Below are 25,108 nucleotides of genomic sequence, written 5' to 3' on the forward strand. Positions count from 1 at the left end.
TGAGGTGAATGCATGCAGTGCTTGTGATTAACCCCTACAGGTAGAATTGTGTGTTTCAAAGGCTCACTCTGCATCTCCAAGCTAATCCTCTAAATATTTCATTAGGTCTAATTAAAGTCTCTTAGTCAGGTACTGTATAGAAAGCTCTATTTACTTATCCCCAGTGACAAAAGCCTTTCTCTAATGTATGCTTTAAGTGCACTTAGAACTCTCAATTTCAAGTCTCTTTTGACATTGCGTGTGCGTCATCGCATTAAACTCGTGGTTTATTTGCGAGTATGCTAATAATACCAATAATGTGCTTTTGTGCTGTACCTGCCAGGGCCTTTCAATCACGTCAAGTCAAGTCTGCTTGGTTCCACTTCGGATTCTAACATCAACAAGTACAGCACCATCAACAAAATACCCCTGATCGCACTCAACTTCACCGAGACGACGGAGAAGAAGACGCATTCTCCGCCCACGTCCGAGAAGCCCATCATCGCCCCCAAAGTCAAGGAGAGGACGCACAATGTGACAGAGAAAGTGACACAGGTGAGAGGGATCTGGGAGGAAAGTTGTGTGTGAGGTTTTTTTTCTTGTGGTTAGGCTAAAAACAAACTTATAAAGCACTGAAAAGCAGAAAAGAGCATCTAAGTATGAGGCACAACTCTTAAAAGTGCATTGTGTAACATTTCAGGTGGAGGATTCGCTACTTGCTTTTCTCCATGGAGATGTTGTTGCTTTGTCAGAAATGTTCCACAGAATGGCATTAAGCCTTTCTATCATCATTGATGGCATGTTTTTTTTAATGTTAGTTGAAGGACAAACAAACTTAATGTAAGGAATATGAGAGTAAGTCTGTTATTTCCTAAAATTATGTTTTTGAATGTATATGAAATAGACCATTTGTTGTTGCTAAAGTAAAATTGTCACAGTACACTTTTACGACTACAGCTGTTGCCTGACCATGTATTTATCACTCTGTCTGACATGATCCTTACACCTGTAGTACACCACCAGGGTATAAAAACTGTCCGTTCCTGAGACTCAGTCTCTGTCGTTGCATGTAGGCTGTAGAGCCACAGCGCTGTATGTGTTTATCTTAAGCCTTTAGAAAACGCTCTTGTGGTCCTCACCTCTTCTTTTCTTATACAGCAACCAGAAACTTATGATATCAAACATGGAGACCAAACCAGGCCAAGTTCCTGGTCAGATCTGTGGAGAGGCACAGTCACAGCTTGCTTTTCTAGATATTTTTGAAATATAAAACCACCTGTAATTGAATAAATGTAAAGTGGAGCTGTTTAATGTTGTATTGTGAAACATTTGAAGCAGAGAAATAACAAAACTATGACAGACTCTGAAACGAAAAGTTACATAGTGCACCTTTAACCATTGTGTCTTACAGGCATTGTACTCTATTTTAGACCATGAGTTTGTATATTAACATGCACACCATGCAGGAAAACCACATAACTGGCCTAGTCCAATTAAATTTTTCAAAATACATGTAAACGTGGGAGGTTTACATGCAGATGCCAGGTTTGCATTCTCTCAGATATATAAAAAGACAAGTAAGTAATTAAATGTATGTAAATTGTATGTAAATTGTATGTAATAGATTTACATTAGGAGGCATTCAACTGCACAGGATAAGAGAACACAAGGAATTTAATAGACATGTGCTATTTTTATATTGCTTATCTATTTCTGGCAAAAGTGAGGTTATATAATGAGAGCCAAAAGCAATTACAGATGCAAAGTTTTAGTGCTTTTGCTAGACTTAGTAGACTTACTAGACAAACTTGAACGTCTTAGGTGTTTGCACCTCTTTGGTTCTGTGATCTGCATGTAGACTGGGATGAGAATGGCCTGACATGTTTTGGGGAAAAAACTGTTTGAATTTTGTTGTTTATTGCGCTTAAATGTAGTGAGTGACGAACATACTTTACTAAAAACTGAACTGTTCCTCCACCCATATAGTCCCTTATCTCAGTCTGATATTGGATGTTGCTAATACCTTGTTCCCATGGAACAATGTGCTTAACTGTACAAAATGGATTTTCGTTTGTCTATTTGTGGCTGCCAAATAGCTGCTTTTTACAGTGCACTGCATGGTGCATCAGGCATTTTTCAAAACTAAAAATAAAACCAGGTACTCTGCCTTTAATCTCGGTGCTCAAAGGGACAGGGATGGAGGAAGAGCTGTAAAAGAAGATTTTTTCCATACCATAGGGCCTATGTGTATACTATTTTAAGTAATAAAACATGAAGCCTACAAATTCAAATGTGTAGCCCAGTGATCCCCAACTTCTTTTGTGCTACGGACCGATTATATATGGGGGGGTGTGCGTATGGGTGGAGGGGCCATGGGCGGTCCGGCAGCATGGTTAAGTCCTGGCTAAATCCTGTTTTAGTCCTGGTTTTAAACCTGGTTTTAGATCTGGCTTAGACCTGGTTTAGAACTGGCTTAGACCTGGTTTAGAACTGGTTTAGATCTGGCTTAGACCTGGTTTAGAACTGGTTTAGATCTGGTTTAGAACTGGTTTAGATCTGGTTTAGACCTGGTTTAGTGGGGCAGCCTGGAGGACGTACAGGAGGAGGGATGGTCTGCGCAACTTACGGGAGGGGAGATAGTCCACGTGACGTACGGAAGGGGGGACGGTCCACGTGACTTACGGGAGGGGAAATAGTCCACGTGACGTATGGGAGGGGGGACGGTCCACGTGACTTACGGGAGGGGGGATGGTCCATGTGACATACAGGAGGGGGGACGGTCTGCGCGATGTATGGGAGAGGGAACGGTCCACGCAACTTAAGGGAGGGGGGATGGTCCATGCGACGTACGGGAGGGGGGACGGTCCATGCGGTCAACGTATGGGAGGGGGTTCGCACTTTCACGGCCCGGTACCAAACGACCCAGCCTGGTACCAGTCCCCGGCCCGGAGGTTGGGGACCCCTGGTGTAGCCTATATTAAAAGCCTATTAAAACTTAAAACTGTCTTAATTACAGCTACAAGTAAAACGTAGACTATGAGTAAATATTTGCCAATCAAGTGAACAATAAATATAACTTAGCCTAACATAAAGAAAGAAAATATTACTACCTTTGTTGCATATCTTTGTAGCTCTTCACATTTGTCACTTTTTATTTTGTTGTCCTCTTTGCGAGCAGCAGAAGTTTTAGTTTTCCATGCCTAGAAATACAACCATCAGTGCTGTGTTTTGCTTTGAGGATGATGAAAAGCCTCCATTGTGTCTTGGATTTTTTTCTAACTTTCAGTTCAAAAATGCTATCTGCAAGCCTACAGGTACTCCCTAGACATCAAAGAAAATTAATCCCCAAGCTAGCTGTAAAAAATAGTATAATTACTTGCATTTCTGTGTATCAAAGTCAAGAGGAGACGGGTTTATTGAGGCAAATAGCCACTTTTGAGAGATGTGCTTAGTCAGGCACGGATCCTCACATATGCTGCTCCTCCATTGTCTAGCTCTATCTCTCACACAGACAAGACACAGATGGACAATGGCAGCAGTAACATTTTTATTCTGCTTGATGCCTGCTGTTCCCGTTGTGGAGCCTTGCATCAAAACACGCACTTTGTGTTCGCTCCATCTGAGGACTAGCACAGCGACAAGCAGCAGCTACAGAGGGATTTGTAAGAAAAGAAAAAAAAAAGTACATTCCATAGACTGCATAAAGAAGTGGACCAAGGGAGTGTGATGTTAGCATCTGTTAGTTCCATATTTGAAATAGGAATTTATTTAAGAACAAAATAGTGAAATAAAAACACCAGGATCATACAGAGCGGTTTAGTTAGAACGTTTTAAGATCAAAATGATGAGGCTCATTGCAGCAGTCAGAGAAGGGTGACAGTTTTTCAATGTAAAGTCAGCTGGAACCAGAATTGATGGAGCCAGAAGCGTTCCCATGCTCACTTCCTTCGGGTTAGCTATGTCCATGGGAGCGTGCCTATGTTCCCACAGCCCTGTGTTCCCTCAATTTAGTATTTTTTTTCCTTTCCAAAATTAAGCCCTTTGTTCCCACATTTCCTTTATTATCAATTTGCATCAGATTTTATCCCCATTTCTCCCAATTTGGTCGTCAGTTACACCCAACTTATTATTATTATCCAGCAGCAGTAGACTACAGATGTAATGTCGAAGTCGTGGTGCAAAGGATCCTAGGCTGAAATGAATCATCCCCTTAAATGCGGTATAAAAATAAACATGATTTGAATTAGAGTTTAGTTTTGAGAAAAATCTTACAAATAAGAAAAATCTTAGAAATGAGGGAACATAGAGCTGTGGGAACATATAGTTGTACGAACATAGGGCTGTGGTAACATAGAAATGAGGGAACACAGAGCTGAGGGAATGTAGAGCTGAGGGAACGTAGAGCTGTGTGAACATAGAGCTGTGTGAACATAGAGCTGTGGGAACATAGAGCTGTGGGAACATAGAGCTGTGGAAACATGGAGCTGTGGGAACATAGAGCTGTGGGAACATAGAGCTGTGGGAACATAGAGCTGTGGGAACATAGGGCTGTGGGAACATAGGGCTGTGGGAACATAGAGCTGAGGGGAAACATAGAGCTGTGGAACATAGAGGTGGGAACATAGAGCTGTGGGAACATAGAGCTGTGGAACATGGAGCTGTGGAACATAGAGCTGTGGGAACATAGAGCTGAGGAACATAGAGCTGAGGGAACATAGAGCTGTGGAACATAGAGCTGTGGGAACATAGAGCTGATGGGAACATAGGGCTGTGGGAACATAGGGCTGTGGAACACTGGAGCTGTGGAAACATAGAGCTGTGGGAACATAGGGCTGAGGGAACATAGAGCTGAGGGAACATAGAGCTGTGGGAAGAGCTGGGGAACATAGGAGCTGTGGAACATAGGGCTGTGGGAACATAGAGCTGAGGGAGCAAAGGGCTGTGAGAACATAAAGCTGAGGGAACATAGAGTTGTGGGAACATAGAACTGTGGGAACATGGATCTGTGGGAACATAGAGCTGACCCCCAAGTCCATTTATATATACAGTCTATGATAGATTCCGACTTAGAAACTAGTCTGTGCAACAGCTTCTACCCACAAGGGAAGGGACTGATGCAATAATCTATTTATTTATTTAATGTTTTTATTAGTATGGATGTGAGTATCTATATTAATTCATTTTTACTGCTGCAGTTTTGCTCTGTTGAAGCTTTGTTATATTTTGTACAATGACAATAAATCTAATCTATCTACTAAACACCCGCTTTCACCAGTTCACCCTCGCTGAGATAAACAAATGACAATTTATGCCTCTCTTTACTGTTGGAAGAGATCAAATTGGTCAAAAATAGGGACCCTTGGGACATTTCTTGTATAAAACTGGGACAAATCAGTGGTTTTGGATAAATCTGCTGAAACAGGGGACACGGGGCTCAAAACTGGAACTGTCCCGAGTAAAAAGGGACGTCTGGTCACACTAGCTCCATCTGAGCAGTAGCATAACGATAAGCAGCTAGCACAGGGTGAATGTTAAAAAAAAACTACAAAAAAAGGAGCTTCCAACTACTTTGCATATCGAAACGCGCACTCTATTTGAGGACTAGAATGGGGAATTTCTTTAAAAATGTTTTGATTATAACGTGTTTTATATTAAAACATGCACTTTCACCCTGTTCCATCTGAGGACTAACCTAGCGACAAACAGCTAGCACAGTTGACTCTGACTTCTTTGCACATCAAAACTCACACTTCAACCCTGTTAGCTCCATTTGAGGTCTAGCATAGCATGGGAGATTGCGAAAAAGAAAAAAAAAACATTCTTGCTACTTTACATATTAAAACCTGCACTTTCACCCTGTTAGCTCCATCTGAGGCCGAGCGTGGCGACAAGCAGCGAGCACAGGGGGATTGGTAGAAAAAAAACAACACAGATTTCGAATTCTTTGCATATCAAAACATCCACTTTCACCAATTCACCCTGTTAGCTCCATGTGAGGACGAGCGTAGCGACATGCAGCCAGCGCGGGGGGATTGGAGAAACCCTAGATTCTAACTTCTTTCAGCGGCAACTTCTCATTCATAAATTACGAGCGACCATCATTGGGATTAAACGCCCTCCCACCCAGGCCTAGTACTTTGGGTTCACTATGGAGATACAGTGTGCTAGCGAGGCTCTTTGCGTCGGCCATAGGGGGATCTATAATTCATGGGCTGAAGATGTGTTGAAATGAATGGAGCGCGCCCCTGTCCCAGCTCCGACTTCACCGTGCCCTCTCCTTTTATCTGCCAGAGTGGATTATACCTAAAACAAGGCCGCGCTGGAGACTTACAGAAATGCATTTATAATTGATAAAAAAACTCAAAAAAGCCCCATTCAGAGTCACAGCGCCGTGTGGAATTAAAGCCTCTGCTCCCGGAGAGTTTCTTTACATCCGTGCATTTTTTATTAGAATGTAGAACTTCCGTTGAATATATACTGTCGGAACGAATACTTTGAAAATGTGTCCACTGACAGAATACTGAATAGGCCTACCTGCTTTAAAATATATTTTGTAGGGTATTCTGTTACGTGGTCCAATCAGAGCTCTATATTCTGAAAACCATGTTAAAGTATCTATGTATCAGTAATGATAATGACACATGTATAAGGTATAGGTACTCTTATGCAAATAGTGATACTAATGAATTCATTTTAAGGCTAGGCATCAACTTTATAGCCTGATTCATCAGCTGGTTTCACTTTGTAGAAACTGTCTGACTTCGCAGCATTAGGATTTGTTCGCTCGACAGTAGGCGGATACTTTTTTTGATTTAATCAATCCCTGCTATTTGGTCGTGACGTACAGTATGTAATGTGCCGCTAATGGAGCTAACTGGTATATTAAGCTTTTCCCAAATCTCCTTGATAAAATTCACCGAACATTCTCTTTGTTCTGGCTTTAAATCCTCAATCTCGGGAATCGTTGCCAACACAGAATATATGACTCTTCGCTGATTGGCTGGTGCCCGAACTGTCACTTCCAGGGTTTTTGTGAACTGTCTAGTGTATTCCAATTCCTGACCTAGTCGCTGGAGAGGAATTAAATTGAACGGAGACACTAGGTGGCGCCAGCCTGGCGATCAACTTTAAACATGTAAGGGCCATTTCTTTTTTTTTTTTTCTTTTGTCCTGTTTGTTCTTTAGAGCCCATTTAAAACCCTTGTGTATACATATATTTATTGAACTACCTTCCAGCTTACGGCCAACAACTTCTGCCTGATCTCTTCAGCTATAAGCAGAAGCAGCGCTACCATTAGACAAAAGCAGGCGACTATTTTAGCCCCCCAAACCTGGAGGGGGCCCCAACCAATTGCCCTCAGTGCCACTAATGACAGAGGCCTCAGAGCAATTTGATTTTCTCTCAATATGACATTAAATGAGAGTAGTTTACTTTTAAACAATAATCATAAGACAAATAATAATAATCATATGTGATGGATGTAAACAATACTTGTAAACTTTCAGTTCTGGTTACCTAGTAGGCTTCCTAACTAATAAGACAAGTTTCCAATCCACCATAATTCAAATAAATTATAAAAAAAATATTATTAAAAAACAAAACAAAACAGTGCATTATAGTGAGGGCCCCAAACTTAAGTTTGCCTGGAGCCCAAATTACTAAATCTGGTTAGTAATTTGGTTAGACTAGTATCAAGTATCAGTATTGAAAAATAACCCCCAGAAACACTTGGTGTCACACCCCTCTTGAGAATACTTTCACACTGACTTGCATGAGGCTGTATTAAAAACACAAAGAAGGATTAAAGCAGCTTTATGTTTGTTGTACCCTTTGTTATGCTTTTATGTATTAATTACAGAAGGAATAATCCCCGCTTGCTAAAAGAACAGGATGAATGCTCTTGTGTTGTTGGGCAGGACACGTCACTGTTAGGTTATCACCACCACCAAGTGTATGGATTGCAATGTGATGTGACTTTGAGTGGCCAAAAATACTGAGAAAGAGACTGAGGCATTATTAGATTTGCAGTGGTTGCAGAAAGTGTTAGGGAGAGAGCATGACAGACATCCAGTCACCTTACATTCATCACTTTGGGTGATTTAAAGTCACAATGCACCTAAAATGCATGGATTGTGGAAAGAAGAGGGAAAAACAAGTCACAATCAATCAAGGTTTCAATCAGAGAGAGAAATTAACCCATGATATCCTTAAACCTCAGAGAAGGTTGTCAAAAATATATACAAATCACCTGTACTGATCGATGCTTTAGTATCAAAACTTGTCTTAAATTTCTGTTGATTTAGTATGAACAAATTGTATTACATTAATTTTATTCTAGGTTGAGTTGACTGCATACATGACTAGAACATCAACACTACAAAATAATGTTTTTTCCCTCTCACTGAGGTAACAAAAGGTTTAAAATGTTTGTTTTCCCCATAGGATTGAAATCAAATTGAAATTTTAATAGGTATCAGGGCTATATTATCCAGGACACTTAAAAGCAAACAAATGTGGGCAATAGGGATGTAACAATAACCGAAATATCGTGATATTGTATCGCCAAAGTTCTCACGATAATATCGTGGATCATGACAATATATTGAATTACAAGTCTCTGTGCTTAAATTAAGAGTTATGGTGCAGCAATAGCTAAAAAGGTCAGAGGAAACTACATAGACCATGATCCTTTGCTCCATTTCAATGCAAACTACAAGAAGAAATAACAGTTCTAAGCACTTTTAGTTTTTTTGTGTAAGTGTTGTCAAGGCATTTTAAGTGGAAATAGTAGCATATTGACAGTTTCGTTAACCTTCACAAAATATCTCTATAAATATCGTATCGAGAGATTTGGATATTGTTACATTTCTAATCATGAGCCTCCCCACCATATTGTGAGCTTTCCCACGATATCGCAATAAATATCGTACCGTGAGGTTCATACCATGACAATATCGTATCATGAGACTGGGAGATCGTTACACCCCTAGTGAGTACTTTTACTTGAGTACACATTTGCGCACCTTCTGTATCTGTAGTTTACTGTATACTGTAGGACCAGTGGACTACTTGTACTAACAGATAGTGTGTGGATGCAGTAAACTAAGACTGAAGTCATAGTGTTTGTCCACAGAAACAAAGGGACAGTGTCAGCAGTCACCTCCAGTTCTCTCTCTAAAACCTTCAAATCAGGCAAGAAATCTTAATAATTGACTCAGACTTGAACTTTAACAGCCACATTAATACCATCTGCATCTAAAAAACATAGAAAAATCAAAGACTGTCTAAATCAACTTGGAGAAACTATCCATGCATTTGTCTCCAGTAGATAGATACTGTAATTCTGCTCATGGTCTCTCCAAACGATGTGAGACGCTGCAGAACATGAACGCTGCAGCTTCCTTATGAACTAGAGTACGAGCACATAAGTCTGTGCTCAGGTCTCTGCACTGGCTTCCTGTGCTCAGAGAATAGACTTTAAAGCAGCTGCTTGTACAAGTCCAACGAGCACCAAAGTCCATCTGTGACAAGTCATATGAACCATCTCACACTCGAGAAGGGACCGCCTCCTGGGTGCCCAGAGTCAGAAAACAAGCAGCGTTTCAGGTTCATCAGCTAAAACTGAACAGTCTTCCTGAACATGAGACAGCCTGAGCTGTTTATCCAGGCTCAACATTTCTGTTTAGCATATAACTGAAGGTTTTCATTCCGCACTCTTCTCTCCAATTTATGTCTTTTTTTAAATTTTAATCTTCATGATTATATGATTTGTTTTATTATGATTTTAATGTATTTCATTCTGTAAAGCCTTTGAATTACTGAGCAAGTTACAGTTAAAGGTACAGTATGTAATTTTCTCAAGGTGACACATTAACTGCATGATAGTACTGAAATAGAACATTCTCCATGGAGATAGATGAGTTTTATGCCAAACTGTGGAAGTTTATAGCCAAAGGAACAACATGTCCATAGAAACAAGCAAGAGAAAGCCTTCCTCTGAGCCAAATAAGAGTCAGGTTTGCGGAGAGGCAAGCCTGCTGAGAGTAAGGACACATATTTTTCTGTATTTTTCAGTGCAACAAACACAAACACCTTTTATTTGAATGTTTTGGGGTTTTTTTTGCTTAAAAGTTGCAAACTGTGCTTTACAGTTGCACTATGGAACTTTTTCAGTGGAAGGTCAAGTGCACATTTTAAACAATTTACAGTCTATATAGTGTTACAGATGTACTTCATTTCTCCCTCAGAACACGCTGTACTCTCTATAAATGCTGAGCCCTCACATTATTCATGATCCGGGACATACTGTATCTCAGTGTCATACCAAAGCCTAATGCTGCCTGACTCTGTCTCTTTTAGCAGCTGTCAGACTGGTCCTTAAAGACTGCCGCACTTTTAAACACGCTTTTCAGATGTAAATATGAATATTACATCAGGAGTACACTTGGTAATAACAAATGTACGCTAGTGAAAATATAGACAGAATCACTGTATATATAACGGGATTAGTTTAAGCCAGTGAGTTTGCAAGTGACACTTCCTCCTATAGCCCCAAAGTAGTTAAATAAAGTAGTTTTCGGTTCAAATTGGTATTCCCAAAAGGTTCACACGGTTCAGCCTGAGAGAAAAATAAAAAGGAAATAGACAGTTTGTACTTGCTGCTTTGGGCAAATGATTTCAAAACTCTCTTAAAGGTGCTCTGTGTAACTTTTCTAGTGGGGGGGTGTGCCAAATCCATTCCATGTCACTGCTTTGCCTTGAATGTTCCACAGTATTGCAATAAATATGATAAATTTTGCATTTATTCAATTACAAGTGTTTTTCAGGGTAGTTGCGGGGTCTTATAAAGGTCTTAAATTTCATGTTCCTAAATTAAGGCCTTAAAAAGTCTGAAATTATGTTGTCCAAGTCTTATTTTTTTCACAAAGGTCTTAAATTTTATATTATTTTTTTGGAAACTCAACCGGGCTGCAGTGCAATGTTAAATGGAATGAGGAAAAAAAAGACAACGTGTAATCAGGTAAGGTGAATTAACGTCTAATTTGGAGTGTGCGCAAACAATACTTTGGTTTCTGGCGCCGGCGGCAATGAGTAAACGAACAGTAGAGTGGAAGAAGACGTTGGATGGATCATGGGGAAGTGTCGGTTTCATTCACAGTGGCTCTTAGATTCTAGATAAAGTAGTTGGCTGGTCATTATTAGAATTAGATCTTGTGTTTTTCGCCCTCATATTGGGTGCGATGTTGGTCTTAATTTTCATTTAAGTGGTCTTAAAAAGATCTTAAAAACGTCTTAAATTTGGGGTAGTCAAAAATGCGGATATCCTGTTTTTGTTGTTGCTTAGAAACCCTTTAAAACATGCTTTCTTTCTTACTGAGTGGAGTTGCTTTTCCACAGAACCGGCTTGTAACTTGGTCTAAAGGCTTTACGTGTTTGTCCCCATGGAGATAGGAAGGTTTAATGCCACACTTTAGAGCATTCTGCACAAATTATTAACATGTGTGTGGAGAAAAGAAGGTGGCAAAAACTCCACCAGAAATCTTATTCAGTGCAGTGGGTTTATAATAGCTATTAATTATTGTTTTGTTTTTATTTATTGGTGCAGTTCTAAAATATTCACTTCTCCGGTGGGGTTTTTATCTTTTCACTAAGTCATGTTTGTGAAATAAGTTGATGAAATTTAAACAGACTGAAAATTCATGTATCAAGAAGGAACTTTTGTCTTTGCAGTTAACCTCTTTAGACGTTTAATTCTAGATTTGGGGCAGGCAGCACTTCAGAAATCCAAGTTTGACTTATTAAACTTTAAACATAATCTTTTTATATGCAGATTCTGACTGATTGTCATGTTAACTCTCCCATTTATCTTCTGTGGCCTCCCTCTGTGACGATGGCGCCTAAAGTAGAAGACAGAAGTTCTTATGAAAATGGTTTCCTAAGAGCAGTAGTTGAGAAAAAGTTAGTCAGTGGTTTTGCTATGAATATTTTTTTTTACCTATTACTTTTTATTTTCTGACTGGAACAGCATACCATTGAAAACCAGTTATAATGTTGATTGTTATCAGCCATCTATACATTGTGCGATGTGACTAGGTGATATGGGTTAAGTGTCATGCCAAGGGACACAATACTAGTACCAGCAAAACTATCGTTAATGGACAAATGTGCCGCTGTGCCACTGACAGCCCAGTCTTTTGTAACTACATATTTAAAAAGGTGCATTATATACTAGGGATGTAGCAATAACCAAAATATCATCAAAGTTCTCACAATAATATCGTGGACTGTCACGATATATCGAAATACAAGTCTCTTTGCTTAAATTAAGAGTTATGGTGCAGCAATAGACAGCGAGAACTACATAGACCATGATCCTTTGCTCCATTTCGGGTTAGACTACAAGAAGAAATAACAGTTCTAAGCACTTTTAAGTCTTAGTTCTTTGGACTAAGTCTTGTCAAGGCATTTTAAGAGGAAAAAGTAGCATATTCAGAGTTTTTTAGCCTCCACAAAATATTGCAATAATATCGTACTGTGAGATGTATATCCTGAAAACATTGTACTGATAAATTTGGATATTGTTACATTCCTAATCGTGAGCCTCCCCACCATATCGTGAGCTTTCCCACGATATCGCAATAAATATCGTATCGTGAGGTTGATACCGTGAGGATATCGTATCATGAGACTTGGATATCGTTACACTCCTACTATATACCTTTTCTGTTGGAGGGTCGCCACCTGCTTGACGCTATGGAAAAGTTAATGTTTGGTTTTTTTTGGCTCAAATTTGCCTTGAAATACTTGCATTTTTACAGTGAACAGGCTCGCGTCTCCACAGATCTGACTTGTAGCATGGTTTTGTTATCTGCTTGGTTTTATGGTGATCAGTAAGTTTAATGTCATACTGTGGAACATGTCTTTCCAAGAACATTGGATCTCCATGTAGATAAGCAAGTGTAATAGTCAAACTTAAGACAGAAATATCAAAATGGGTCTGTGTCATGTTTTAGTTTTTGTAATATGTTCTGTATGAATAACCATGAGCTTCGGATTTAGATGTGTTAAAACCATATGTCAACTTACTAAATCACAAAAAGTAATTACATTAATTAAATAGTTTAATTTTTGTGTCTTCTCTCTCCGTTCCCTCAGGTCTTATCACTGGGCGCCGACGTCTTACCTGAATACAAACTTCAAACCCCTCGCATTGATAAGTTCACCATCCTCCACTACAGCCCTTTCAAAGCCGTGTGGGACTGGCTCATCCTGCTCCTGGTCATATACACGGCCATCTTCACCCCGTACTCCGCAGCCTTCCTCCTCAACGACCAAGAGGACCAGAAGAGACGGGAGTGCGGCTACTCCTGTAACCCTCTCAACGTGGTGGACCTCATAGTGGATATTATGTTCATCATCGACATTCTCATCAACTTCAGGACCACCTACGTGAATCAGAACGAGGAAGTGGTCAGTCACCCGGCCAGAATAGCCATCCACTACTTCAAAGGCTGGTTCCTTATTGACATGGTGGCGGCCATTCCCTTCGACCTGCTGATCTTTGGCTCGGGATCAGATGAGGTATGTTTAAGTATGCCTTTTGATCTGGTTTGTGTTTACCGTGTTTTCTCTACTATTGAGCGCACCTGAATATAAGCCGCATCAACTAAATTTGAATACAATTTTAAAATTGTTCATAAATAGGCCGCACTTGAATATTATCCGCAGGTGTCCACGTCTTCAAGAACGTTTTCAAGTTCAGGCCGTCTGCTTTTATCGCCTCTAAAAGCTTTTGTCGTCTTTTTGCATTGAGTCAGTTCGTCACGCTGCCGTCGCCAAATCTCACCATCGACTCATTGATGCCGAGCTCACGTGCAGCAGCAGCTCTGTTTCCTTCTTCGACAGCCACATCAATCGCCGTTAACTTAAAAGCGGCATTATCTGCATTTCTTCATGTGTTTTCCATGAAGAGGGTGTGTGGATGAAGCGCAAAATAACTGTTCAAAACTCAATCAAACGAGCATCTTCCTCAACGCATCATCTGTCCTCAGGCTCTACTGTGCATGTCTCCTGCAGAAAGAGTCTCTGTCCTGTCTGTATCGTGTCAGTGTCTCGTAGGATTTCAGCAGATTTCAGACTCTCTCGGGGGCAGGGCTAGTTTTATCAATCAGGTATAAGTGGATGTCCGGCTACTGAAGTTTGAGACGTTTTTTCTCATCATTTACGCCTACGGGTAAGACGTATCCCCCTCACTAATGTTAATTTAGCATCATAACTTATTTTATCACACGGCGATAAACTATTTGAGTCGCTGACAATATCGTTAGTGTAGCAACTTCATGTTAACCCTAGATCCATGTGTAACCGCACAGACGGTGACATTTTCTGCATTGAGGCTGCGTGTATCCGCTGTGTTGCCAAACCAGACCGTAGACCGTATATATGAACGGACAATTTACCAAACAAATAATCCGTCCATGTATTTGCCGCATCGTTTTATTAGCCGCAGGGTTCAAAGTGTGAGAAAAAAGTAGCGGCTTATAGTCCCGAATTTACGGTATGTCTCTCCTATTGTTAAAGGTGCACTGTGCAACTTTTCTGAGTGAGGGCTGGCCACTTGCTTGTCTCCATGGAGATAGTACTGTTTTGCTTTGATTGATTTGAACATAATATGGAAATAATTTTGGTTATCACAGCAGAGACAGGTTAATGGTCAGATCTTTGGAGAAATAATCCTGCACATGTTAAGAATTCATGGTATTTTTGAGCTCTAAAACACCTGTAATTGAACCAAGACAACACATATATGTTTAATGCTCTACTATGGGACATTCCTGACAAAGAAATAACATCTGCATGAAGACAAGCAAGTTGCAGACCCTCCACCTTAGAAGTTACAGTACATAGTGCACCTATAAGGAGAGAGTTGGGATCATGAGTTAGTTCTGAAAAGCTCGTGGGATTTGCTCATCCAGTCAGGAATTTGGAGAGGATTTTGCCAGATTATAGTCAGTGATCCAAAACTAGTCAGATGAAGAGCAGTGAGCGGTGGCACATACTGCTTTATAGGGAAGTAGTAGATACACTACATAACTAAAATGTAAGAAGTTAAAGGTGTGTTATATAACTTTTTGGTTGAGGGTCCTTCACCTGCTTGTTTTTATGGATATGTTATTGCTCTACTTGAAATGTTCAACAGTATGACATTAAAAAGCACTATCTTGCATTTATTCAATTACAAGTGGTTTTATAGCTCAAAAAAGAGGTATTCTGACTGTGAGCGGGGTCGCCTCTCCATAGATCTGACCTATAACTTTGTCTGGTTTGGGCTCTATGAAGATACAGAAACAGAAAGGCAAAGACAAAGTATGAAAATAAGTTTCGATTTAATAAAGGGAAGGTATAAAGATAAGTTTCAATTTAATAAAGTCAAACAAGACGTAATTTAACAAAGGCTTAAATTAGGTAAATCATGAACAAAAAGCTGGGACCAACTGAGGTAATTTAAATCAAACCGAACAGAACAAAACTAACCCAACCAGACCAAGAACAGGGGCGTTTAAATACATGAGGACCAACTAAAACTGAACATAAGAGGAGGAATTACACTAAATAATTAACTAAAACTACTAACTTAATCAAAGTAAAAAGAGGGCAAATAGGTATAATACAGAAAATAATAAGTGATAATCAAAGTGACCTTAAACAAACTAGACAAACTAACTTAGTAAAACAAACTAAAAAGTGCTACAAGCCTTTGTTCGGCATGGCTGGTCTCCGTCCGGCCACTCAAACAAACAAAAAAGAACAAGTGTAAGTAAATAATTCAGACTTAAATGTGTGCACCCAAATTACAATGCAAGTCTAAATAAAAATAAATTATGTGCTGTAATTAACTTAATGTAAATAAAATAAAATTAAATTAAATAGTACTAACTAACACTGGGGCAGCAGAGGTATCCACCACAGGTCTAATGCCATACTGTGAAACATTCCAGGCAAAGTAATAACATCTCTATGGAGAAAAATATTTGACAGGCCCTTCACCTGAAAAATTGCACAATGCATCTTTAAGTTACTACTTGGACTTGTCATATTAAATGGTGTTGTGCATTTGCTCAAAAGGTCTTTCTGTTTAAAAAGTTTAGATAAAAAGTTCACGTACATCTAGTCAAGGCAAAACACATACGTATTGTGACTTTTTTATATACTGGTACTTATTTGTTGAGATCGACCAATATATATATTTTTTTTCATAGCCAGAGAAACTTATGGCTGATAAGTTCTGCTGATATTTTTTAGCCAACACGTGGGTAACATTTGGACTATTTTCCCCAAATTTACTATAAAATTCCACCAAGCCCTAGCCAGGCTGGTGCCACCTAGTGCCTCCACTTAATTTCATTTCTCTCCAGCAACTAGGTCAGGAATCGGAATACACTAGACGATTTGCAAAAACCCTGGAAGTGCGAGTTCAGGCACCAGCCAATCAGCAAAGAGCCATATATTCAGTGTTGGCAACGCTTCCCAGGATCAAGGATTTAAAGCCGGAACCAAGAGAATGTTTGATGAATTTTATCAAGGGAAAGACGTTATTGCCCTTCTTCCTACAGGATTTGGGAAAAGCTTAATATACCAGTTAACCCCGTTAGTGGCACATTATATATGTCACAACCAAATAGCAGTGATTGGTTAAAAAAAAAAAAAGTACCCGCCTACTGTCGAGCGAACGAATTCTAATGCTGCGAGGTCAGACAGTTTCTACGAAGTGAAACCGGCTGATGAATCAGGCTAACCAAGAACTGTTTTAATGCAAACCTTTAAGGAAGCAGAGTCGTTATGTTTTGTGCAGTAAGGCTTTATGTAACCAAAACTCTAAAAAGTGAAAATATATCAGTCTGTCTTTACTTATTTGACACAGAAAGTAATTCACACTATATTACAGATACACTAAAAATACATTTAAATTTAAGTTTCAATAAATGTTTGCTGACAAAAAGATCAAACTGTATGTGGTATTTACTGAAATGCCTTGGTGGAGGTCGCTTTTCCATCAGCCTTTTTGTGCACCACTTATGCCTAAGCAGCGAGACAATGTGACATGTGTATCCGACCCAGCTTATCTTTGGCTTGGCTCTTTCTCGTGTGTTGTCATTTTTCCCAGGAAGCTTTAGACCACATCGCTGCCGACCGTCGCCATCTTGTTATCCATCCCCTCTAAGCCAGACTTGTGCCCCGAGGCCTCTACTTACAGCCCCAATCTTACACTCTCTGCCCTGAACGGATTACTTCAAATTGCATGTTTTTTTTTCTTTCTCTTTTTTTTGAATGGTTTTATGGTTTTCATTCTTGAATCCATTTATACGGATTAATGGCTTACCAAATGACAATCAATGATGCATTTCAGTGAGGAGCAGGCCAACAGAACAGTGTGTCTCTGTGCGTGTGTAGTACTAGCAGAGGGGATGGGAGTGTGTGTGTGTGTGTGTGTGTGTGTGTGAGGGGGGGTTACAGATGTGGGTGGGCATTGGGTAGGTTTGGTGCCAGGGTTGGATTGTTCCAATAGAACCCATTTCACCAGAAAATCTCCTGATTATCGACCATAATCATCTTTTCCTCTGAGCGCTGCTGTCAGACGTACAAAAAGCAAAAAAAATAATAAATATCACTTGTTTTTAATGATAAACATTTTGATTTATGTTTTTTATAGGATTCTGTTTATGAACATTAAAGGAGCACTATGTAACTTTTCCATTGATGGTCAGGCACCTGCTTGTTTCCATGGGGATGTTATTGCATTGCCTGGAATGTTCCACGGTATGGCATTAAACTTGTCTGTCTAGCATTTATTTAATCTCAGGCTCAGAAATATCTTTAAAATTTAAGAGGAGACTGAAATACGAACCGTAAAAATCATGATTGCTAATTGACAATAATTGCAGCTGTGATTAGATTTGACATATAAGTTTACAAAGTAGGATTCTGTTCAGAGTGCACATTATATTCTGAAATTACAACATATTCCAAAATGACGTCACGTGACAAATTGAAATTACATTCCGATATGACATCACATTCCACAATGACCAGTGAAATCACATTCCAGTGTGATATGACATCACATTTCGATATTATATCACATTTTGAAATGAAGTCATATTCTGAAATTACATCTTACCCCAAAAAGACATTACCTTTCAAAATGACAACAAATCCCAATTACATTACAATTCTGATACAACTCCACATTCCAAAATGACCTCATGTTCTGAATTAACATAAAATTCTATAAACACATCACATTCTGAAATGGCATTACATTCCAAATTGACCAGTAAAATACATCACATTCCAGTATGACATCAGATTTCAATATGAGAGATAACGTTCTGAAATGACGTCATATTCCAAAATGACATAACATCACAAAAATACATAAAATCCCAAAATGTAATCACATTCTGATATGACATCACATTACAAAAAGACATCACATTACAAAATGATCAGTGAAATCACATTCCGGTATGACATCAAATGCAGATATGACATCGCATTCCGAACTTAAATCACATTCCGAATTTACATCACATTTCAAAATGACATCACATTCTGAAAAGACGTCACATTCTGATATAACATCACATTCCAAAAAGATGTCACATTCCGAAATGACACCATGTTCTGAAATTAGATCACATTCAGAAATGGCATCACATTCACATTTCAAGATGACCTTTCATTCCAAAATCATATCACATTGATCAGTTGCTGTGGAAGACTTTTTTTTCTGTTGGTTATGTTGGCCAGGAGACTTTAAATTTCTCGCCATTCACATAAATTACTGACGATTCAACTATAACTGAATGAAAATAATTCCCTAATATTCATCAAATATCTGGTGACAGAATAAATCACATTACATTTTATTTACCACGTGCTGATGAGCATCACCATTACCCTTAACATTGTAGATATTCCATGCTGTATCATTACAAAACATCATAAACTATGACATGAGTAAATCCAGTGTTGCACGTGTTTTCATTGAGGAAAACCGTGCGGCCGAGACAGTGGCAGATGGTTCTCAGGCGACCCATTCATTTAGCGGCTTAATAAGAGGGTTTTAACCTAAAAACTGGTTTCATTAAAGCCCCAGTCGATCTGAAATAGATTTTGATCAGTGACTTGCAGACATCAAAATTATTTCATTTCACAACAATTCATGCAAAGTGTTAATAAATACTACGGAAATTAATTTTGACATTTGAGTGATCCTGTATTGTCAAGCTTATTTAGTTCGGTGACAGTTTGTGAGAAAATGCTATAAAAGTACAAGGCTGGAAGTGTGTTTTGTAACTATTGGTGCAGGAGCAGAACTTAAATTAGATCATATAAAAAGAGTTTTCTAATTACCATAGCGTCTTTTCCTTCAGGGATCCTCTTTTGCCAGGGTCTTGAGCAATAGTTTTGTAAACAAATATAGTCCTTACATAATTACGTTTCTCCTGGAATTCTTGGACCAATAAAAGTTGTTTGCATATTTACTTTGACTTTCAGAGTTTTCATAATGGGGAATTTCTGTAAACTTTAAACTCTTCTACACTGTGTAACTTTTCTGGTGGAGGATGCTCTGCCTGTTTCCATGAAAATGTGATTTCTTTGCTCAGAATGTACCAAAGTACGACAAAACATATCTATCTAAAATGTATTTAAGGGCCCATATTACACTATTTTCTGATCTACCTTATAATGTTTCCTCATCAAAATTATACCTGGAGTTGTGTTTTGTTTTGTTCATACATGTTTAACACAAATGCTGCATATTTAGCCTTTTGGGGATGTACACAGACTAATAATAAAGAGTTACTCAAACGTATGAATGAAACAAACCACAACTCCAGGTTTGTTTTTGAGAAGGTAACAACATTCATAAAGCATGTTATAAATCTTACAAGAGTCATTTTTTATAATATAGTTAATTATTTGATTAGAGGTCATTTAATAGACCAAATTTGACCAAGAAATTGCTCAAAACTTGCTGGAAACATCGCCAAACAACCTAACCCCAGATGTAAATATTAAGCATATTAAGAGCACTGTTTGTCATTTGAAGGCAGCTTTGGCAAAAAAATGGTATTTCGACAGGTCTGGCCCTAGCTAGGCTGGTGCCACCTAGTGCCTTTGCTCAATTTCATTTCTCTCCAGCGATTAGGTCAGGAAATGGAATACACTAGACCCTGTAAGTGTGAGTTCGGGCACCAGCCATCAGTGAAAAGACAATACATTCTGTGTTGGCAACAATTCCTGAGATCGAGGATTTAAAGCCAGAACAAAGAGAACATTTGCCCTTGTTCCTACAGGATTTGGGAAAAGCTTAATATTCCTGTTAGGCCCGTTAGCAGCGCATTACATACATCATGACCAAATAGCAGCAATTGGTTAAATGAAAAAAGTACCCGTCTACCATCCAGTGAACAAAATCTAATGCTGCCAGGTCAGACGCTTTCTATGGAGTGAAAACTGCTGATGAATCAGGCCAGTCTGGTCCGGTTGTTTTGGCTCAAATTTGACCAAATTTCAAAATTGCTCAAAACTTGCCAGAAATGTCTCCAAACAATCTCAGACCATGCCAGATGTACATATTAGACCACTTTTTGTCACTTGAAGGCATTTTGAGGCCTAAACCTGACATGGCCAAAAAAAATTTAGATTTTTCATCCATTCCGGGCCTGTAATTTCAGCTCAAATTTGATCAAATTTTGAAATTGCTAAAAACTTGTTGGAAACGTCTCCAAACAACCTAAGACCACCCCACCCCAGATGTACATATTAGAGCATTTTTTATCATTTGAATGCAGTATGGGGCCAAAACCTGACATGGCCACAATTCTGATATTTCGCCACGTATGGCCCTGTCATTAACCAAATTTAGAAATTTCTCAAAACTTGCTTGAAACATCTCTCTTTCTTGGGTGAGCTCTGATCTGGCATTTGGCTACGAGATATTAGATAAATGAATGCTATACTGTGGAAAAACTGTAATAAAAATATAAATAAACTATGGTCAAATATAAAAGTGCATGAAATAAGGTGTTAAAATAGCCCACACCTGCAAGAGACGTATACTGCACTGTAAGCTTTTCCTCTCTCCGTCCCTTCTCTAAACTGCTGTTCTGCCCTTATGTCCAGACGACGACTCTGATTGGCCTGCTGAAGACGGCGCGCCTGCTGCGATTGGTGCGCGTGGCCAGGAAGCTGGACCGCTACTCCGAGTACGGGGCGGCCGTGCTTATGCTGCTCATGTGCATCTTCGCTCTCATCGCGCACTGGCTGGCCTGCATCTGGTACGCCATCGGCAACGTGGAGAAGCCCTACCTGGAGCACAAGATCGGCTGGCTGGACAATCTGGGCGTGTCCATAGGCAAGAGGTACAACTACAGCGACCCCAGCTCCGGACCCTCCATCAAGGACAAGTACGTCACGGCGCTGTACTTCACCTTCAGTAGTCTGACCAGTGTGGGCTTTGGAAATGTGTCCCCCAACACCAACTCGGAGAAGATCTTTTCCATCTGCGTCATGCTCATCGGCTGTAAGTACTAGATCTTGTTTTTTACTTACAAATACTTGCAGAACCAGAGGTGCAAAGTAACTAATTTCATACACATACACACATAATTTAGTAGATATTTTGGTCAATTGTGTGTTCATTTTTCTCTCATTAATCTCAATACTGCAATTGTGATGCTTAAGGCACATAACAATCTACTCTCTCAGTGTATCCAGAGATGTTCAAACCCAGAGAGAATGAGTACAATCTGAGAGGATCGGGCCTCTTTCCCAAAGCAAACGTGAAAACCAGCCTAAAAAGTCTATGCATCTTCATCAGAGGTGTTAATCTGTGGAACAGTCTGGATACAACATTAAAAGGCTCTAAAAGAATTTACACAGACAGAAATATAGAGAAATACAACAAATCTTACCTCATGGAACTTACAGATGAACTAAAAACCCTCAATTATACAAAGTGTCTGTGTGTTTATAAATGTGAATATGAACACCGACATGTATTAGATTGTGTGTCTTTATTGTGCATGTGTGTGTACCAAAAGAATTAAGTACGTATTCTTTCCTGCACTCATAAAAGTAATATTTCTGCTGTCTTGTCTCCTGTTCTATATGTTAATAGTAATAAAATGTCAGCCTAAACCCCTCTGATCTGTAGAATAACTTTAGTGATATGCATAACACACATATTTTTTTTTGTGTTTAATCATTCTAATGTGATGTATGATTGTGTTAATTGACCGAAGAAAATAAACTTACTAACGAACTAACTAGATTTTTAAAGGTGCACTGTGTAACTTTTCTGGTGAAGGGTCCGCTAACTGCTTGCTTCCTGGATTTTTCTACGCCACAGCATTAAACATATCAGTTACCAGAGAAACAAGAAAGTGACGCTACAAGGCCAAGTTACAGGTCAGATCTGTGGAGAGGTGACAATGCTGACAATGAGAATGCAATATATGGTAATTACCTCCGCCAAGGAGGTTATGTTTTTGCCGGCGTTTGTCTGTTTGTTTGTTTGTTTGTTTGTCTGTTAGCAACATAACTCAAAAAGTTATGGACCGATTTTGATGAAATTTTCACTTAGATAAATGGACTAACTTGAGGAATAAGTTCATAGATCCTGTTTTTAACTGTTTGTATTGTTGACATAGATGTTGTCATGATTAAAAAAATGACGACTTCTTTGGTATGTTGAGTAAAAATATATAGAGGAAATATTTTACAAGTTATTTATTCAATTATTTTATTTTATTTGTTTATATCATACATTTTTTATACTGTTATTATACTGTGAAAATATTCTTATCATTTTGCCCGGGATTCAGAGTCCACACTTCTCCAGTACTTTACAAAGTTGTGAGTCTGATCAGCGGTGAAATCTCCCTGTTTTCAGACGGATGTGATTGACAGGTGGATTAGCCAATCAGGGACACACATTGTCAGTCCATATCAGAAAAAGAAGAGTAAAAAAAAACAACAAAAAAAAACACAAAAAGACTGAAAAACTTTGATGATTTCTACAGAGTGAGTGAAGCACTAAACTCTGATATGAGATAAATTAGATTTTATTGTAAATCAAAGGTGACCAGTGAGCTCCTTTGTTACACATGAGACACTGAAAAAAAAACAAAAAACTCTACTTTACGAGCAAAACATAATTATCATTTAATATACATACATATTTTTATTTCAATATATAAAATTAGTAGCAATATTTATTCATGTACACTGACCCTGTTTAATAAATAAAAACAAAACAAAAACAATATTATTAGGTCTGTATAAGTTATAGTTTTATGTTGTATAATGTTAGTTACACATGTTCCTTGTTTCCTCCGCCAAGGAGGTTATGTTTTTGCCGGCGTTTGTCTGTTTGTTTTGTTTGTTTGTTTGTGTTTGTTTGTCTGTTAGCAACATAACTCAAAAAGTTATGGACCGATTGTTGATGAAATTTTCAGGATTTGTTGGAAATGTGAAAAGGAAGAACTGATTTCATTTTGGGGGTGATCCGGAAGAAATCCTGGATTCTGGATCACTTTGAAATTTTAGTTAACATTGTGGTAAATGGGGCCAAAAATTTTGTTTCTCAATATCTCGGTTAATCATTGACCAAACCCCATGAAATTTGACTCAGGGATGGACAATGGGATCCTCTTTCATATTCCAAAGGCTGATCCGGATCTGATCCAGAAGACTGATTTTATCGCAATTTATATAAAAAATGGGGGTAGTCCTTGGCGGAGGTCTGCGCTCTCTGAGTGCTTTTCTAGTTTAAGATATTTTTGAGCAATAAAAGTACCTGTAATTACGTAAGATAGATCCATTTTAGAGCATACTGTGGAACATTCCAGGCAAAGCAGCACTGGGGACTGTCTACCAGAGAAGTTGTATAGTGCACCTTTAAGCATGTATCTCTACCTGTAATTGAGTACTCTGAGTGGCTCTGAGTACTAGAACATGTGTTTTATTTTGAAATACTTGCTGAACCTGGGTAAAAAGTAACTAATTGGAAATACTTATGTTACTGCAAGTTAGTAGATGTTTGGTCAGTTGTGTGGTCAGTTTTTAGTACTTTTTTAAGCATGTACTTCTACTTGTAATTGACTATAATTCTAGCCATGTCAGTGCATTTAGCTACAAACTTTAAACATTACAGGAGTTTGTCAGTACTGCTTTAGTCCAGTCATCCTAATCCACAGCTGTCTCTGCTCCTCTTTAAACCGACAAACTCACCTCCTCTGATTGGCCAGAGCTCAGACAATATGCAAATTGTGGTTTCAAACGACGTAACTCAGCTTTAAAATGTTTTTGCATCAGGTTTTGTATTAGAATTGTGAGAAGAAGAAACTTTTGGTTGTATTTTTCACACGTACTTTTACTTAAAGGTGGGTTGGGGTCCATCACCTTCTTGTTTCTATGGAAATGTCACTGCTCTGCCTGGAATGTTCCACAGTATGACATTAAACAGATCTACCTTACATTTGCTCAATTACATGTGGTTTTATAGCTCAAAAATACCTAGAAAAACAGGTATACAGACTGTGAACGGGTCGCCTCTCCACAGATCTGACCTGTAACTTGGTCTTGTTTGGTCTCCATGAAGATAGAAAGGTTTAATAAAATACAATAGCATCTCTGTGGAGAAAAGTATTTGATGGACCCTCCACCAGAGAAATGCTCCTTTAACTCTGTTTTAAAATGTTTTTGTATCACGGTTTGCGTCAGAATTTTTCATGTGTACTTTTACTTAAGTACACATTTGGCAGCACTACTTCTAGGGATGGGCATTCGATGAAATTTTCTTAATCGATCGTCGGAAGAATTAACGATCGATTATCGATTAATTATTAACGTTTTTTTATTAAAATTATCATCATTATTATTACTATCTGCACTACTAATCTGCATAAATAAATTCAACTTTACGACATATAAACCTTTAACACTCACACCCACATCAATCCGTTTGACATTATAATGTGTTTAATTCAGTTTTGCGCAACTCTCACAGAAACGAAACTTAAAACCACATCGCTAATTTGCATAAACTAAGCGAAG

The 25,108-nt window shown here is 38.7% G+C and overlaps 1 protein-coding gene across 1 annotated transcript in view; it reads left to right on the plus strand.

The window, feature by feature from the left end:
• Positions 1–25,108, plus strand: part of LOC110163939 (potassium voltage-gated channel subfamily H member 7) — a 167,697-nt gene that overhangs the window by 96,260 nt on the left and 46,329 nt on the right. The window contains exons 6-8 of the mRNA XM_055151197.1: positions 323–534; positions 13,136–13,561; positions 21,173–21,572. Coding sequence (XP_055007172.1) covers positions 323–534; positions 13,136–13,561; positions 21,173–21,572 — 1,038 coding nt within the window. The remainder of the gene's footprint in view (positions 1–322; positions 535–13,135; positions 13,562–21,172; positions 21,573–25,108) is intronic.

The sequence above is a fragment of the Boleophthalmus pectinirostris genome, unplaced genomic scaffold (assembly GCF_026225935.1).
Source record: "Boleophthalmus pectinirostris isolate CB_2022bp ecotype Guang Dong unplaced genomic scaffold, ASM2622593v1 HiC_scaffold_1, whole genome shotgun sequence".
NCBI lineage: Eukaryota > Metazoa > Chordata > Actinopteri > Gobiiformes > Gobiidae > Boleophthalmus > Boleophthalmus pectinirostris.